Source organism: Bufo bufo, chromosome 6 (assembly GCF_905171765.1).
Source record: "Bufo bufo chromosome 6, aBufBuf1.1, whole genome shotgun sequence".
Taxonomy (NCBI): Eukaryota; Metazoa; Chordata; class Amphibia; order Anura; family Bufonidae; genus Bufo; species Bufo bufo.
The window spans coordinates 72,035,719-72,051,786 of NC_053394.1; the positions used below are offsets into that span (position 1 = coordinate 72,035,719).

Genomic DNA, 16,068 nt, shown 5'->3' on the forward strand with positions numbered 1-16,068 from the left:
AATGGGTCATATCCTAGGAAACCACCTACATAGCTGCAGCTTTTACACATTTCTGCTGGTTTTAGAGAGAAATTAGACTTTATACAGCAAAGAATAGTTCCCTTAGCCCCTACAGGGATATGTTCAAAGAATGATGCAGAGGCTCATTTAGCTGATGTACCATTTGTGGACTGCCTGCCATCTTGATTCCCTCTTCCACTCCGCTATGGTTCCCATTATGAAGACTACACTTCCAATTCTGCCCCTGGCTCTTCAAAACCAGCGGTGGTGGTGGTGGTGGGGTTGGTGTAATGGCAGGAAAAAAAGACAACGCAGCAGCACTCTGCAAACACAAAGTACAATAATGCCATAATTATAGAAAACATTCTGATGCTAATGTTTTCTAGAAGAATGTTCTCTATAATTATGGCATTATTGTACTTTGTGTTTGCAGAGTGCTGCTGCGTTGTCTTTTTTTCCTGTATGTTTCTAGCCATGGCGGCATGCACCTGCATTGGGATGTGCTGACTGACCCCCTTTTTTTGCAGTTGTGTTGGTGTAATGGCATCACACTGCACTTGTTCTGCTCATCTGCATTGGAGGCTTCGTCACAGAAATTGTCCAGAACAGGAAACAGAACCCATTCTAGTCAATAGGATCTGTTAGGTTCCGTGTCAGTTATGTGCCGATCCAGCAATTCCTTCATTTCCGTTCTTCTACTCCTCTAATGGAGAAGAGTTGAAAATAATAGTGGTGATGTGAACGAGCCCTAGGGGCAGCGAGTGATAGAATTGCTTCCCCTTCAATTCCACTGCAAAGTCTTGGCGTGATGCAGCTTCAGCCTGTCTCCCTGCCTCCTGCTTGTGATAGGTTTCTCCCTTTCAGCACTGAAAAGTAGGTGGCGGAGGAGAACAGTGAGAAGCTGCATCTGGTAGGATACACTGGAAATTCTGCATACAGCAGACACAGATCGTATAGAACAGTGCAAGTCGGGGGGAGTTTTTATAACGCTGCAGGTGATGATGTAATCCAGTAGCTCTCAGGAAATCATCCATACGGGGTACACGGACATACTGTCTAGGCAGGAGAGCAAGCTCTAGGGTGGTGGTCAGAGTATGTTCACAGGATACAACTGCCAATAATGAAAGGGTTCAAATGGATGGATGCAAACGAGCTGGGATGTAACAATAACACTGCAAGAATACTGCTGGCGAGTTAGCATTATAGGTCCAGAAAGTGCTGCAATGTTTCATTCAACAGTTTATGATTTCCTTCTAATCCCCAGTATCAGAATATATGTATGGTCCTAAAACTAGGCTCATAACTTTTTGTACAAAAGAAATGTTTCAGTACTGGTAATATGCATGTTAATATGTAGGAGGCTTGGGATTTCAAGATATGTAAACCAAACAGTATGATCTACCTGACAACTGCCTGCTCGTCAGTGTTGGAGACCAGTGTATTTACTTGAAGCCATCTCCTCCACTGTATGGGGAACAGAGATCGCCATCGCTCGTCCCCATACTGAATCCTTTTTTCTGCCGACAAACAATGATTTAGGTGTCCACATGAACCAAATGAATGATCATTTTGATCGGCAGATTATGGGCAACAAGCGTTCGTACGAATGTTCTTCGTCAATAATCTGCCTGACAATCAGGCCGTGGAAAAGGGCCTTTACGGGCGGCCATTCTACTTGGCACATGTTTCTGCTGTACTCAGGAACACCAGTTCTCAGCCACACCATAATTCAATATACAGGTGACCATAAAATAATGCGCTGAAATAAAGTGCTCTAAAGGGGTATTCCTGTTGTAAAAGGTTATCCCCTATCCATAGGGGATAACTATTAGATCAGTGGGGGTCCTACCATTAATCACAAGAATTGGTACCCTGTACCCCTTGGAGCCCCCTGAAACTCTACAGGAGTTTTGGAGACAGCTGAGAAAAAGCGTGTTTGACGCCAGATTCCCTGATTGGACCCTGATCAAATCACTTTTATGGCACGTCCTAATAGTTGTGGGTAAACCCCTTTAAGAAAATGCTCCGACTGACCTACAGTTGTCTCTTTGTCCATAGAGGAGCCATATAATCAATGACAACGCAAGAAAATCTTTCCCAAGCAGAATATTTGGGAAAGTTTTCCCCGTTTAAGGCCTCATGCACACGACCATTGTTTTATTCCGTGTCCGTTGTTCGTGATTTTCTGCGGACCCATTGACTTTAAATGGGTCCGTTGAAAATTCGGCTCACGCGTCCGTTGGAGGCACACAAGATTGTCGTCCGCGTCCGTTTTTTTCCTATCATTTGCATGGCAAACCTGTCTTAGATTTTTTTTTTACTTTCCTTTATGTCTGGTGATCTTCCAAAAATAAAGGAAGACACACGGAAACGGATCACGGAACAACGGAACCCCATTTTGCGGAACGGAACACAGCAACGGTCGTGTGCATGAGGCCTTATCCTGATGTGATCTGATCCTATTTTAGCACTAAATATACGACTCCCACACAGAACCACATCATGGCCGAAGAAATGCATGAGGGAGAACACGGCCGATGGTGTTGTCTGATGGCGTCAGTCCCCATTTAGTAGTAGGACTGAGGGCAAGTACGGCTTGGCTCCACCAGTCCATTTCCCACCATCAGAGTCCCAATGTGGAGTGTAGATTTCTCCATAATTTACAGCAATTTCTCTTCAACCTTAATTAGAATTCAGGAAAAAACCAGATCAGATATTATGCAAAATTGGAAAGTTACACCTAATCCTGAAATACGTAATTATGCAAATATATCAACAACGGCATATTCCTGTGACTGTAGGAGTACTTGAGAAACTGATTCATTTTGGATTGTAAGCCTTTGGCAAGTCAATATTCTGATTATAGTCAATCGGAATATGCAGAACTTCTGACAGCGCTATGTAGGGGCTGGGGAGAGCAGTACAAACATACCTTTTGTGGAGCTTCTCATCAGGAGTAGTGTGAATATGAAGTTTTTCTGACAGATTCTGCTCCTGCAAGTGCTCAGGGCGGTACCTCACTGTGAAATGCTTTCTGCTTCACAGCCCCTTTGGTCTGGGTGACAGCTGTAGTTGTCTCCTGGTTGGATGTTACAGCTATCCCTTAGAAAAGAGGTCAGGGGTAGAGATGAGCGAATTTACGCTTATGAAATTCTTTCACACTTCGTTTGGTGGTAAAAGGTGAATTGCATTATGGTTTCCGTTATCACGGACCATAACACAATTTCATGACGGAATACATAACGGAATGCCTTTAGAGGCATTCCGTCGTAATAGAAGTCTACGGGCTGCAAAACGGATCCGTCCCGTTTCCGTTATGCAGGGGAGTCCTCATTATGCATTCCGTCATAGAATTGCGTTATGGTCCGTGGTAACCGAATGCATAACGCAATTCACCTTTTACCACCAAACGAAGTGTGAACGAATTTCATAAGCGTACATTCGCTCATCTCTACCCCTGACCTCTTTTCTAAGGGATAGCTGTAACATCCAACCAGGAGACAACTACAGCTGTTACCCAGACCAAAGGGGAGGGGCTGTAATGCAGCTCATTGCAGAGCACTTTACAGTGAAACTCCGCCTCCTGGACACTTCAGAGTGCAGAATAAACATTGATATTCTCATTACTCCTTATGAGAAAAGCTCCACAAAACATATGTCTGTCTAGCTCTCTCCAGCTAGAGAGTACAAGGAGTACTGTCAGCAGTTTAGTATGGTCAAAACTGCTGACAGACTCCCTTTAAATGATAACTGTCTGTTTTGTAGCGCAAAGTAATAAAATATGCCTATGGGTATAGTCGAGTATAGTAAGGTAACAGCTATCTTTCTGCGGATTTGTACCTAAGACACTGGCTGACCTCCCCAACAGAGCAAAGCCGCGCGGCGACCTCCCCAACAGAGCAAAGCCGCGCGGCGACCTCCCCAACAGAGCAAAGCCGCGCGGCGACCTCCCCAACAGAGCAAAGCCGCGCGGCGACCTCCCCAACAGAGCAAAGCCGCGCGGCGACCTCCCCAACAGAGCAAAGCCGCGCGGCGACCTCCCCAACAGAGCAAAGCCGCGCGGCGACCTCCCCAACAGAGCAAAGCCGCGCGGCGACCTAAACCATTAGGACACAGAAAAACATGAACTGATGTTGGGGGACACATAGATCACTGGCCTCATACAGCCCATACGCCACAAGCTGTGCACCCAGGCTGTATGAACATCCTCTCACAAAGGAAATGGTAAGATCTGTTAAATCCATATATTTCCACGATGAATAACAGATGAACAGCACAATACAGAGTTCTAAGAAAAGATGCTTCAGAATTAGTTATTTTATGGGGATTACAAGTATCTACTAAAACAGACATGCCTGGAGTGGTGACAGATCCTACTTAAAAGGGAATGCGTCATCCGAAATGTATCTATTGTTTAAATCACGTTTTTATGAGTTTGTGGTGAATTTTACATTTTCCATTTTAAGATATTTTTAAAACGTATATACAGTGTAGCAGCAGAGATCAGAGCGCAGCAAACACAACAGTGGACCGAAAGAGTCGGAAGCAGGTAAGGCTGAGTTCACACTTCAGTTATTTCCATCAGTTATTGTGAGCAAAAACCAGTAGTGAATCCTAAACAGAGATAGGGTATAAATGGAAAGATTTTCACCTCTTCCGTATTTCTGACCTTTTGGCTCACAATAACTGATGGAAATAACTGATGTGTGAAAAAAAAGAGGGTCGGACAACCTCTTTAATTGCCTATGAATAAACAACATACAGCACAGTATAAAAATATAATTATAAGATGGAAAAGAACAAAATAATGAAAACATAAAATTCGTTAAATGATCATTTATTGTAAAATAAAATATTAATATAATAGAGAGTGAAATACAAGTTACCATCTTGACGGAAAAACCTGAAGTGCGGAGATGGGAACGGCACATTCATAAATAACGGAGACATTTCCTACCAGACTGGGCAGGCAGTCAATGAGAATCGGCTCAAGTACTGTAATACGAAGCTTCATCCTTCATTGACAATCTATTTTTGCTATGAACCTTAATAAATCGGAGCGTGCGGCAGAACTAGGTAGCATCCACCCTGTCGAAAGGCGAGCGCACAAATGATTTACACTCACTGAATAGCTGCGTCTCATCATCTTGATTATCCAACTGCCAATGTTGTGGTCGGGAGAGTCGCAGCTCTTTATGGCCGACTAAGGGCACCTGTCGTTCCCCAGCTGGCACCGGGGGTGCAAATGAGGCGTATGAATTAGAAGCTGGCAGCGAGACCCGGGGAGCATTTAAAATAGAAGCATTTGGTAACCGGATCAATATGCCGTTATAAATAGAACCGGCGTTAATGGCTTGGACGTGGACGTAGGAAAAAAAGGAAACGGGGCCATCCATTGTTTGGTTTCCTTTCTGCCACTTGAATGCAAAAGGCAGCAGTAAAGTCCAGGCAGCACTAGTATTCCATGAACTGCCATTTAAAGGGATTATTCACCTTTTCGGAGTGTTTTGGGCAGGCCCCCCTCCTGGCCAGACCTGCAAAGGAAAGCATACTTACCTGCTTCCCCGCCTCTGCTGCTGCCAATGACTGACCGCAGCGTGATGTCAATCTGTCTCGTGATGCAAAAGGGAGCGGGTCACCGCTGAGGCCAGCGACTGGCTGCAGCGCCATCAAAGCGGATGTTGACAGTGGGGGACCTGAGTGAGGCAGCAGTGGAGGAGCGCAGAAGCGAGGAAGTATGCAGGTAAGTATGCTTCCCTTTGGAGGGTCTGGCCAGGAAAGGGGAAGGGGTCCCAAACACCCCCTAAAAGTGAACAGCCCCTTTAAGAAGTATTTTATTTAATACTTCAAATGCAACGTTTCAGGCTTTTTTTTTTATGCAAAGGTTCTTTTTCAGGTGTATGCTTCATCCTCTTAAAGGGAACCTGTCACCGGGATTTTCTGTATAGAGCTGAGGACATGGGTTGCTAGATGGCCGCTAGCACATCCGCAATACCCAGACCCCATAGCTCTGTGTGCTTTTATTGTGTAAAAAAAAAAAACTATTTGATACATATGCAAATTAACCTCAGATGAGTCCTATCCCTGACTCATCTCAGGGTAATTTGCATATGTATCAAATCGGGTTTTTTACACAATAAAAGCACACAGAGCTATGGGGACTGGGTATTGCGGATGTGCTAGCGGCCATCTAGCAACCCATGTCCTCAGCTCTATACCCAAAATCCCGGTGACAGGTTCCCTTTTAAGCAAAGTCATGCTTTCTTTTATCGAATTCTTGCATTTTCCACAAACTATCAGTTCAAGATACCATTTCTCTGTTATTCCTCCTGCAAATGCATGAATAAACCTGCCAACTAGATGCGACTCTCACCCTTGTCAATGGGGTGTGCCCCTAAACTGCCATCACTGCTTGGAACCATTGATAAGGCAATGCTAACCTCCAATAGTCCACTTAGCCATACATTTCCAATAGGAATAACAGAGGAACAGCACAATACAGATAATTCAGAAGTGTTAATTCACAAAGAATGCAAGTAATTCACTAAACCAACCAAGTACTGGCAGTTACCCACAAATAATACCGTATAGCCAGTGATTTACTGGGCTCGGGGCATTCCAGTAATTCACACACACGGAGCACTCGGAGGCCAAGTTTCACTCAAGGCTACTGTAAAGACAAATGTATCCTACATAAATCATTTGAAGGATGAAAGCTGGAGACTTGCCATGTCTGAAACATACATGCGACATACACACGCAACACATAAAGGTCGTTCATGTTAGCCACCAACATACAGTGATACCATACACAACATAAAATACAGGCAAATGACACAGACTGGACCCAGAATACAAATCCTGGTCTACAGGCTCCCGACATTTAGCTAAAGCCGGGGGATTTGTATATCTACGTGTTTTCTATGTTAACTGAGACGCTCTGGTCTCCATAACATATTATACCGGAAAAAAAAAAAAACACACATCTAAAAGTTGTTGCCGAGAGACAGTAAATGGTAACACTGTCATGGACTTAAAGGGGTTGTCCAAGCCAAAATTAAAGGGGTTATCCGGGAAATAACATTGATGACCTATCCTGTGGATCGATTGGCGGGGGTCTCAGTTCTAGCACCCCTTACCGATCAGTTGTTTTGGGAAGCTGTGGCACTTACTGAAGCTCTAGTGAGCATGGTGGCCTCCTGGGCGCTTACCAAGCACAGCGCCGTACATCGTATAGCGGCTGTGCTGGGTACTGCAGCTCAGTCCCATTGACTTGAATGGGGCTGAGCTGCAACTAGGCCATGTGACCAATGTACGGTGACGTCACAAGGTCTAGGAAGAGGCCAAGGCACTCACAGAGCGACTGGCCTCTTCTAACAGCTGATCAGCAGGGGTCCCAGGCATCGGACCCCCACCGATCTGGTATTGATGACTTATCCTAAGGATAGGTCATCAATATTATATCCTGGATAACGGCTTTAATTAAGGGCTGAGCTGCAATACCAAGCACAGCCACTATCCAATGGATGGTGCTATGAGAAGGCCTCTTCAAACAGCTGATTGGTGGGGGTGCCAGTAGTCAGACCCCCACGGATCACATACTAGTGACCTATCCTGAAGATAGGTCATCAGTATAAAACACTCAAAAAAGTTACATTTAATTATTTCTACAATAAGGGCATGTTCACACAGTCAGTGTTGGGTTAGTGATTTCTATTACATAGTTAATACGGTTGAAAAAGACACAAGTCCATCAAGTTCAACCAAGGGATAGGTGGGGACGTGAATCCCAGAAGGAAGTGAGACTCAGATTTCTACACATTTTCATAAGCATTAATGTTGTTTACTTTTAAGAATTCATCTAAACCCTTTTTAAAACTGTCCACTGTTCCTGCTGTGACCACGTCCTGAGGAAGTCTATTCCACAGATTCACAGCTCTTACAGTAAAGAAGCTTTGACGCTTCTGGAGACTGAACTTTTTCCTCTCCAGTCGGAGGCAGTGCCCCCTTGACTTTTGAGCGCATTTTACATGGAACAGTTTTTGGCCTCATGCACACGAACGTTTTTTTTCACGGTCCGCAAAAACAGGGTCCGTAGGTCCGTGATCCGTGACCGTTTTTTCGTCCGTGGGTCTTCCTTGATTTTTGGCGGATCCACGGTCATGAAAAAAAAGTCATTTTGGTGTCCGCCTGGCCGTGCGGAGCCAAACGGATCCGTCCTGAATTACAATGCAAGTCAATGGGGACGGATCCGTTTGACGTTGACACAATATGGTGCCATTTCAAACGGATCCGTCCCCATTGACTTTCAATGTAAAGTCCGGAGTCCCTTTTATACCATCAGATCGGAGTTTTCTCCAATCCGATGGTATATTTTAACTTGAAGCGTCCCCATCACCATGGGAACGCCTCTATGTTAGAATATACTGTCGGATATGAGTTAGATCGTGAAACCTCATTTCCGACAGTATATTCTAACACAGAGGCGTTCCCATGGTGATGGGGACGCTTCTAGTTAGAATATACTACAAACTGTGTACATGACTGCCCCCTGCTGCCTAGCAGCATCCGATCTCTTACAGGGGGCCGTGATCAGCACAATTAACCCCTCAGGTGCCGCACCTGAAGGGGTTAATTGTACTATCATATCCCCCTGTAAGAGATCAGGGCTGCCAGGCAGCAGGGGGCAGACCCCCCCCCCCCCCCCCTCCCCAGTTTGAATATCATTGGTGGCCAGTGCGGCCCCCCCCCCTTCCTCCATTGTAATAAATCGTTGGGGGCACAGTGTGCCCCCCCCCCCCTTCCTCCCTCTATTGTAATAATTCGTTGGTGGCACAGTGTGGCCCCCCCCCCCCCCCCCCTTCCTCCCTCTATTGTAATAAATCGTTGGTGGCAATCATTGGCCCCCCTCCCTCTATAGCATTAACAACATTGGTGGCCAGTGTGCGGCCTCCCATCTTGCGCCCCCCCCCCCCCCCCCCGATCATTGGTGGCAGCGGGTTACTAGCAATAGTACAAGATTCATACTTACCTGGGAGCTGTGATGTTCGTGTCCGGCCGGGAGCTCCTCCTACTGGTAAGTGACGGTTCATTTAGCAATGCGCCGCACAGACCTGTCACTGTCACTTACCAGTAGGTGGAGCTCCCGGCCGGACACGAACATCGCAGCAGCAGGTAAGTATTAATCTTCTACTATTGTACTATTGCTAAGTAACCATGGCAACGAGGACTGTAGTAGCGTCCTGGTTGCCATGGTTACCGATCGGAGCCCCAGCGATTAAACTGGGACTCCGATCAGAACTCCGCTGCCACCAATGATGATGGGGGGGAGGGGGGGGGGAGATGGGAGGCTGCACACTGGCCACCAACGTTGTTAATGCTATAGAGGGGGGGGGGGGGGGGGGGAATGGGGGGCGCACACTGTGCCACCAACGATTTATTACAATAGAGGGAGGAAGGGGGGGGGGGGCGCACACTGTGCCACCAACGAATTATTACAATAGAGGGAGGGGGGGGGGTGCCGCACTGGCCACCAATGATATTCAAACTGGGGAGGGGGGGGGGGCTGCCCCCTGCTGCCTGGCAGCCCTGATCTCTTACAGGGGGATATGATAGTACAATTAACCCTTTCAGGTGCCGCACCTGAAGGGGTTAATTGTGCTGATCACGGCCCCCTGTAAGAGATCGGGTGCTGCCAGGCAGCAGGGGGCAGTCTTGTACACAGTTTGTAGTGTATTCTAACTAGAAGCGTCCCCATCACCATGGGAACGCTTCTGTGTTAGAATATACTGTCGGTTCTGAGTTTTCACGAAGTGAAAACTCAGCTTTGAAAAAGCTTTATGCAGACGGATCTTCGGATCCGTCTGTATAAAAACTAACCTACGGCCACGGATCACGGACACGGATGCCAATCTTGTGTGCATCCGTGTTCTTTCACGGACCCATTGACTTGAATGGGTCCGTGAACCGTTGGCCGTGAAAAAAATAGGACAGGTCATATTTTTTTCACGGCCAGGAAACACGGATCACGGATGCGGCTGCAAAACGGTGCATTTTCCGATTTTTCCACGGACCCATTGAAAGTCAATGGGTCCGCGAAAAAAAACGGAAAACGGCACAACGGCCACGGGTGCACACAACGGTCGTGTGCATGAGGCCTTTCACTGTATTTTTTGTATGGCCCGTTTATATATTTGTATAGGTTAATAATGTCCCCCCTTAGACGTCTCTTCTCAAGACTAAATAAATTCAATTCTTTTAATCTTTCTTCATAACTAAGACCCTCCATGCCCCTTATCAGTTTAGTCGCTCTCCTCTGTACTTTTTCCAGCTGTAGTGCATCCTTTCTATTAGGGATTGTGAGCCAAAACCAGCACAGAACAGATGCAAATCTTTGCCTTATACCTTATCGTCTTGTAGGCTCCACTCCTGGTTTTGGCTAACAATCACTGATGGAAATCACTGATGGAAATCACTGATCAGACACTGACCAAACACTGACTGTGTGAAAGCAGCCTAAGGCCTCATGCACACGAACGTTTTTTTTCACGGTCCGCAAAAACAGGGTCCGTAGGTCCGTGATCCGTGACCGTTTTTTCGTCCGTGGGTCTTCCTTGATTTTTGGCGGATCCACGGTCATGAAAAAAAAGTCATTTTGGTGTCCGCCTGGCCGTGCGGAGCCAAACGGATCCGTCCTGAATTACAATGCAAGTCAATGGGGACGGATCCGTTTGACGTTGACACAATATGGTGCCATTTCAAACGGATCCGTCCCCATTGACTTTCAATGTAAAGTCCGGAGTCCCTTTTATACCATCAGATCGGAGTTTTCTCCAATCCGATGGTATATTTTAACTTGAAGCGTCCCCATCACCATGGGAACGCCTCTATGTTAGAATATACTGTCGGATATGAGTTAGATCGTGAAACCTCATTTCCGACAGTATATTCTAACACAGAGGCGTTCCCATGGTGATGGGGACGCTTCTAGTTAGAATATACTACAAACTGTGTACATGACTGCCCCCTGCTGCCTAGCAGCATCCGATCTCTTACAGGGGGCCGTGATCAGCACAATTAACCCCTCAGGTGCCGCACCTGAAGGGGTTAATTGTACTATCATATCCCCCTGTAAGAGATCAGGGCTGCCAGGCAGCAGGGGGCAGACCCCCCCCCCCCCCCCCTCCCCAGTTTGAATATCATTGGTGGCCAGTGCGGCCCCCCCCCCTTCCTCCATTGTAATAAATCGTTGGTGGCACAGTGTGCGCCCCCCCCCCTTCCTCCCTCTATTGTAATAATTCGTTGGTGGCACAGTGTGGCCCCCCCCCCCCGCCCCCTTCCTCCCTCTATTGTAATAAATCGTTGGTGGCAATCATTGGCCCCCCTCCCTCTATAGCATTAACAACATTGGTGGCCAGTGTGCGGCCTCCCATCTTGCGCCCCCCCCCCCCCCCCCCCCCCGATCATTGGTGGCAGCGGGTTACTAGCAATAGTACAAGATTCATACTTACCTGGGAGCTGTGATGTTCGTGTCCGGCCGGGAGCTCCTCCTACTGGTAAGTGACGGTTCATTTAGCAATGCGCCGCACAGACCTGTCACTGTCACTTACCAGTAGGTGGAGCTCCCGGCCGGACACGAACATCGCAGCAGCAGGTAAGTATTAATCTTCTACTATTGTACTATTGCTAAGTAACCATGGCAACGAGGACTGTAGTAGCGTCCTGGTTGCCATGGTTACCGATCGGAGCCCCAGCGATTAAACTGGGACTCCGATCAGAACTCCGCTGCCACCAATGATGATGGGGGGGGGGGGGGGGGGAGATGGGAGGCTGCACACGGGCCACCAACGTTGTTAATGCTATAGAGGGGGGGGGGGGGGGGGGGCAATGGGGGGCGCACACTGTGCCACCAACGATTTATTACAATAGAGGGAGGAAGGGGGGGGGGGGCGCACACTGTGCCACCAACGAATTATTACAATAGAGGGAGGGGGGGGGTGCCGCACTGGCCACCAATGATATTCAAACTGGGGAGGGGGGGGGGTCTGCCCCCTGCTGCCTGGCAGCCCTGATCTCTTACAGGGGGATATGATAGTACAATTAACCCTTTCAGGTGCCGCACCTGAAGGGGTTAATTGTGCTGATCACGGCCCCCTGTAAGAGATCGGGTGCTGCCAGGCAGCAGGGGGCAGTCTTGTACACAGTTTGTAGTGTATTCTAACTAGAAGCGTCCCCATCACCATGGGAACGCTTCTGTGTTAGAATATACTGTCGGTTCTGAGTTTTCACGAAGTGAAAACTCAGCTTTGAAAAAGCTTTATGCAGACGGATCTTCGGATCCGTCTGTATAAAAACTAACCTACGGCCACGGATCACGGACACGGATGCCAATCTTGTGTGCATCCGTGTTCTTTCACGGACCCATTGACTTGAATGGGTCCGTGAACCGTTGGCCGTGAAAAAAATAGGACAGGTCATATTTTTTTCACGGCCAGGAAACACGGATCACGGATGCGGCTGCAAAACGGTGCATTTTCCGATTTTTCCACGGACCCATTGAAAGTCAATGGGTCCGCGAAAAAAAACGGAAAACGGCACAACGGCCACGGGTGCACACAACGGTCGTGTGCATGAGGCCTAATACAAGTCAGCGGACCCTTGGATTTCCCATTGAAAGCAAACTGCAGGCAGATTCCACATGGATTTCTGTGTGGAATTCACACAGGAAAAATGTCACGTCAACCTTCCCTTAGGCCTCCTGAACACGATCGTATCCGTTTTGTAAGTCGCAGGATTCACAAAATACAGATGCAGTCCGTGCGCACCCCACAATTTTCATGGAATCCATTGTAGTAAAGCCTGTTCTTGTCCGTTTCGTGGACAGGTTCTATAATTTGCGGGCCGGCTGCACAGATGCTGACAGCACACAGATGACATCCATGTGCGGTCCATTTTTATTTTGCGGACCCATAGAAATACCGTCGTTGTGCGCATTGGGCCTAAGGCATATAGTGAAGTTGTATACTGTTGTACATGGAGAACCTGAGGTTGCGCCGTACGTTTACACATGGAGACGCTGCGACTTCATACTATGGAGTGCTCCTGGCTGCTGTCCAGCCTCCTGCACGTGGTACTGCTGCTTATGAGACCCAAGAATGGAAAACCTGATAAAGGAAGGAATTGATAGATAGAAGTCTCTGTACGAAATCAAAGCATCCAGAGATAGGCCTCATGCACACGACCGTATTTTTTTGCGGTCCGCAAAACGGGGTTCCGTTTTCCCGTGATCCGTGACCGTTTTTTCGTCCGTGGGTCTTCCTTGATTTTTGGAGGATCCACGGACATGAAAAAAAAGTCGTTTTGGTGTCCGCCTGGCCGTGCGGAGCCAAACGGATCCGTCCTGAATTACAATGCAAGTCAATGGGGACGGATCCGTTTGACGTTGACACAATATGGTGCCATTTCAAACGGATCCGTCCCCATTGACTTTCAATGTAAAGTCTGGAGTCCCTTTTATACCATCAGATCGGAGTTTTCTCCAATCCGATGGTATATTTTAACTTGAAGCGTCCCCATCACCATGGGAACGCCTCTATGTTAGAATATACTGTCGGATATGAGTGAGATCGTGAAACCTCATTTCCGACAGTATATTCTAACACAGAGGCGTTCCCATGGTGATGGGGACGCTTCTAGTTAGAATATACTACAAACTGTGTACATGACTGCCCCCTGCTGCCTAGCAGCATCCGATCTCTTACAGGGGGCCGTGATCAGCACAATTAACCCCTTAGGTGCCGCACCTGAAGGGGTTAATTGTACTATCATATCCCCCTGTAAGAGATCAGGGCTGCCAGGCAGCAGGGGGCAGACCCCCCCCTCCCCAGTTTGAATATCATTGGTGGCCAGTGCGGCCCCCCCCCCCTCCTCCCTCTATTGTAATAATTCGTTGGTGGCACAGTGTGCCCCCCCCCCCCCTTCCTCCCTCTATTGTAATAAATCGTTGGTGGCACAGTGTGCGCCCCCCATTGGCCCCCCCTCCCTCTATAGCATTAACAACATTGGTGGCCAGTGTGCGGCCTCCCATCTTCCCCCCCAGCCCCCCCCCCCCCCGATTATTGGTGGCAGCGGGTTACTAGCAATAGTACAATAGTAAAGATTCATACTTACCTGGGAGCTGCGAGGTTCGTGTCCGGCCGGGAGCTCCTCCTACTAGTAAGTGACAGTTCATTTAGCAATGCGCCGCACAGACCTGTCACTTACCAGTAGGTGGAGCTCCCGGCCAGACACTAACATCGCAGCAGCAGCCTGGAGCAGGTAAGTATGAATCTTCTACTATTGTACTATTGCTAAGTAACCATGGCAACCAGGCTGTAGTAGCGTCCCGGTTGCCATGGTTACCGATCGGAGCCCCAGCGATTACACTGGGACTCCGATCGGAACTCCGCTGCCACCAATGATGGGGGGGGGGGGGGGGGGGAGAGATGGGAGGCCGCACACTGGCCACCAATGTTGTTAATGCTATAGAGGGAGGGGGGGCCGATGGGGGGCGCACACTGTGCCACCAACGAATTATTACAATAGAGGGAGGGGGGGGCCGCACTGGCCACCAATGATATTCAAACTGGGGAGGGGGGGGGGGAGGGTCTGCCCCCTGCTGCCTGGCAGCCCTGATCTCTTACAGGGGGCCGTGATCAGCACAATTAACCCCTTCAGGTGCCGCACCTGAAGGGGTTAATTGTGCTGATCACGGCCCCCTGTAAGAGATCGGGTGCTGCCAGGCAGCAGGGGGCAGTCTTGTACACAGTTTGTAGTGTATTCTAACTAGAAGCGTCCCCATCACCATGGGAACGCTTCTGTGTTAGAATATACTGTCGGTTCTGAGTTTTCACGAAGTGAAAACTCAGCTTTGAAAAAGCTTTTATGCAGACGGATCTTCGGATCCGTCTGTATAAAAACTAACCTACGGCCACGGATCACGGACACGGATGCCAATCTTGTGTGCATCCGTGTTCTTTCACGGACCCATTGACTTGAATGGGTCCGTGAACCGTTGACCGTGAAAAAAATAGGACAGGTCATATTTTTTTCACGGCCAGGAAACACGGCTCACGGATGCGGCTGCCAAACGGTGCATTTTCCGTTTTTTCCACGGACCCATTGAAAGTCAATGGGTCCGCGAAAAAAAACGGAAAACGGCACAACGGCCACGGATGCACACAACGGTCGTGTGCATGAGGCCATACAGTAACAGCCCGTGCATCTCTACGAGCGTCCTACCCCAACCCAGAGCCATAACACTGCTACGTACATGAGGCCTTAGCAGGTGACAGTAGAAGATGGGCCACTATTCGCCGATAGGGTGAGGGGTATCAGGGCAGAGGGGCGCCAGCATTCTGCAGCATGTATAATGTGGGCTATGAGATGTATCGGCACGCACTATTGTTCAGTATTGCTCCAGGCTTTTAGGAACCGGCGCAGTCTTCGAGCTGACATTTACAATGGAAATTTATTTGCAGCCAAATTAATTATGCCCGGGTCATAACACAATAAAAAGGCATCGAGTAAATCAATAATCTTTTTCTGAACTTCTTAATCGCCAGGTCTACGGAGATGATCTGCGGCATTCTTTCCCTACTTGAAAATTCTTTAAGGATTAACCATTTCATGATCGTATAGGGTGAAAAAGATCCACGTTCTCTTTAATAATACTTATTATCAAAAGTGATTAGAAAAAAAAATAGATATTTTTAATGGCACGATGCATTATTCTACATTATGTATTAGGTACTGTTGTATATTGTATATATTTTAATGCTGTAATAGCGCTGTTACTTCACTTTAATAGAAGTGCTCCCTCTTCCCTGCTGGGACCCCCAGTGATCGCAGCATGATCGGCATTGTTGGATCTTTTGGCAATTCTGGGGACATGGTCCAGCTGCTATACAGCGATCTCTGGTCGTGTGACAGGTGTCACAGCCAAGATCGTCATGTAGCACCAGCCCAAGGCCTTGCTCACATTCCCATTTTCCCCATTGATGTAAAGGTGTCTTCACATTTCAGTATTTT

The 16,068-nt window shown here is 47.9% G+C and overlaps 1 protein-coding gene across 3 annotated transcripts in view; it reads right to left on the reverse strand.

Annotated features, from left to right (window-relative positions):
* NT5C2 (5'-nucleotidase, cytosolic II) overlaps positions 1 to 16,068 on the reverse strand; it is a 109,032-nt gene that overhangs the window by 63,694 nt on the left and 29,270 nt on the right. Inside the window, exon 1 of one of the 3 annotated variants that reach the window (XM_040437989.1) lies at positions 4,887 to 5,081. The exons of the other annotated variants lie outside the window; for them this stretch is intronic. Within the exon in view, the coding sequence (XP_040293923.1) occupies positions 4,887 to 4,931 (45 nt within the window). The 5' untranslated portion in view covers positions 4,932 to 5,081. Of the gene's footprint in view, positions 1 to 4,886; positions 5,082 to 16,068 lie in introns of those variants that run through there. 3 annotated transcript variants of the gene reach the window in all.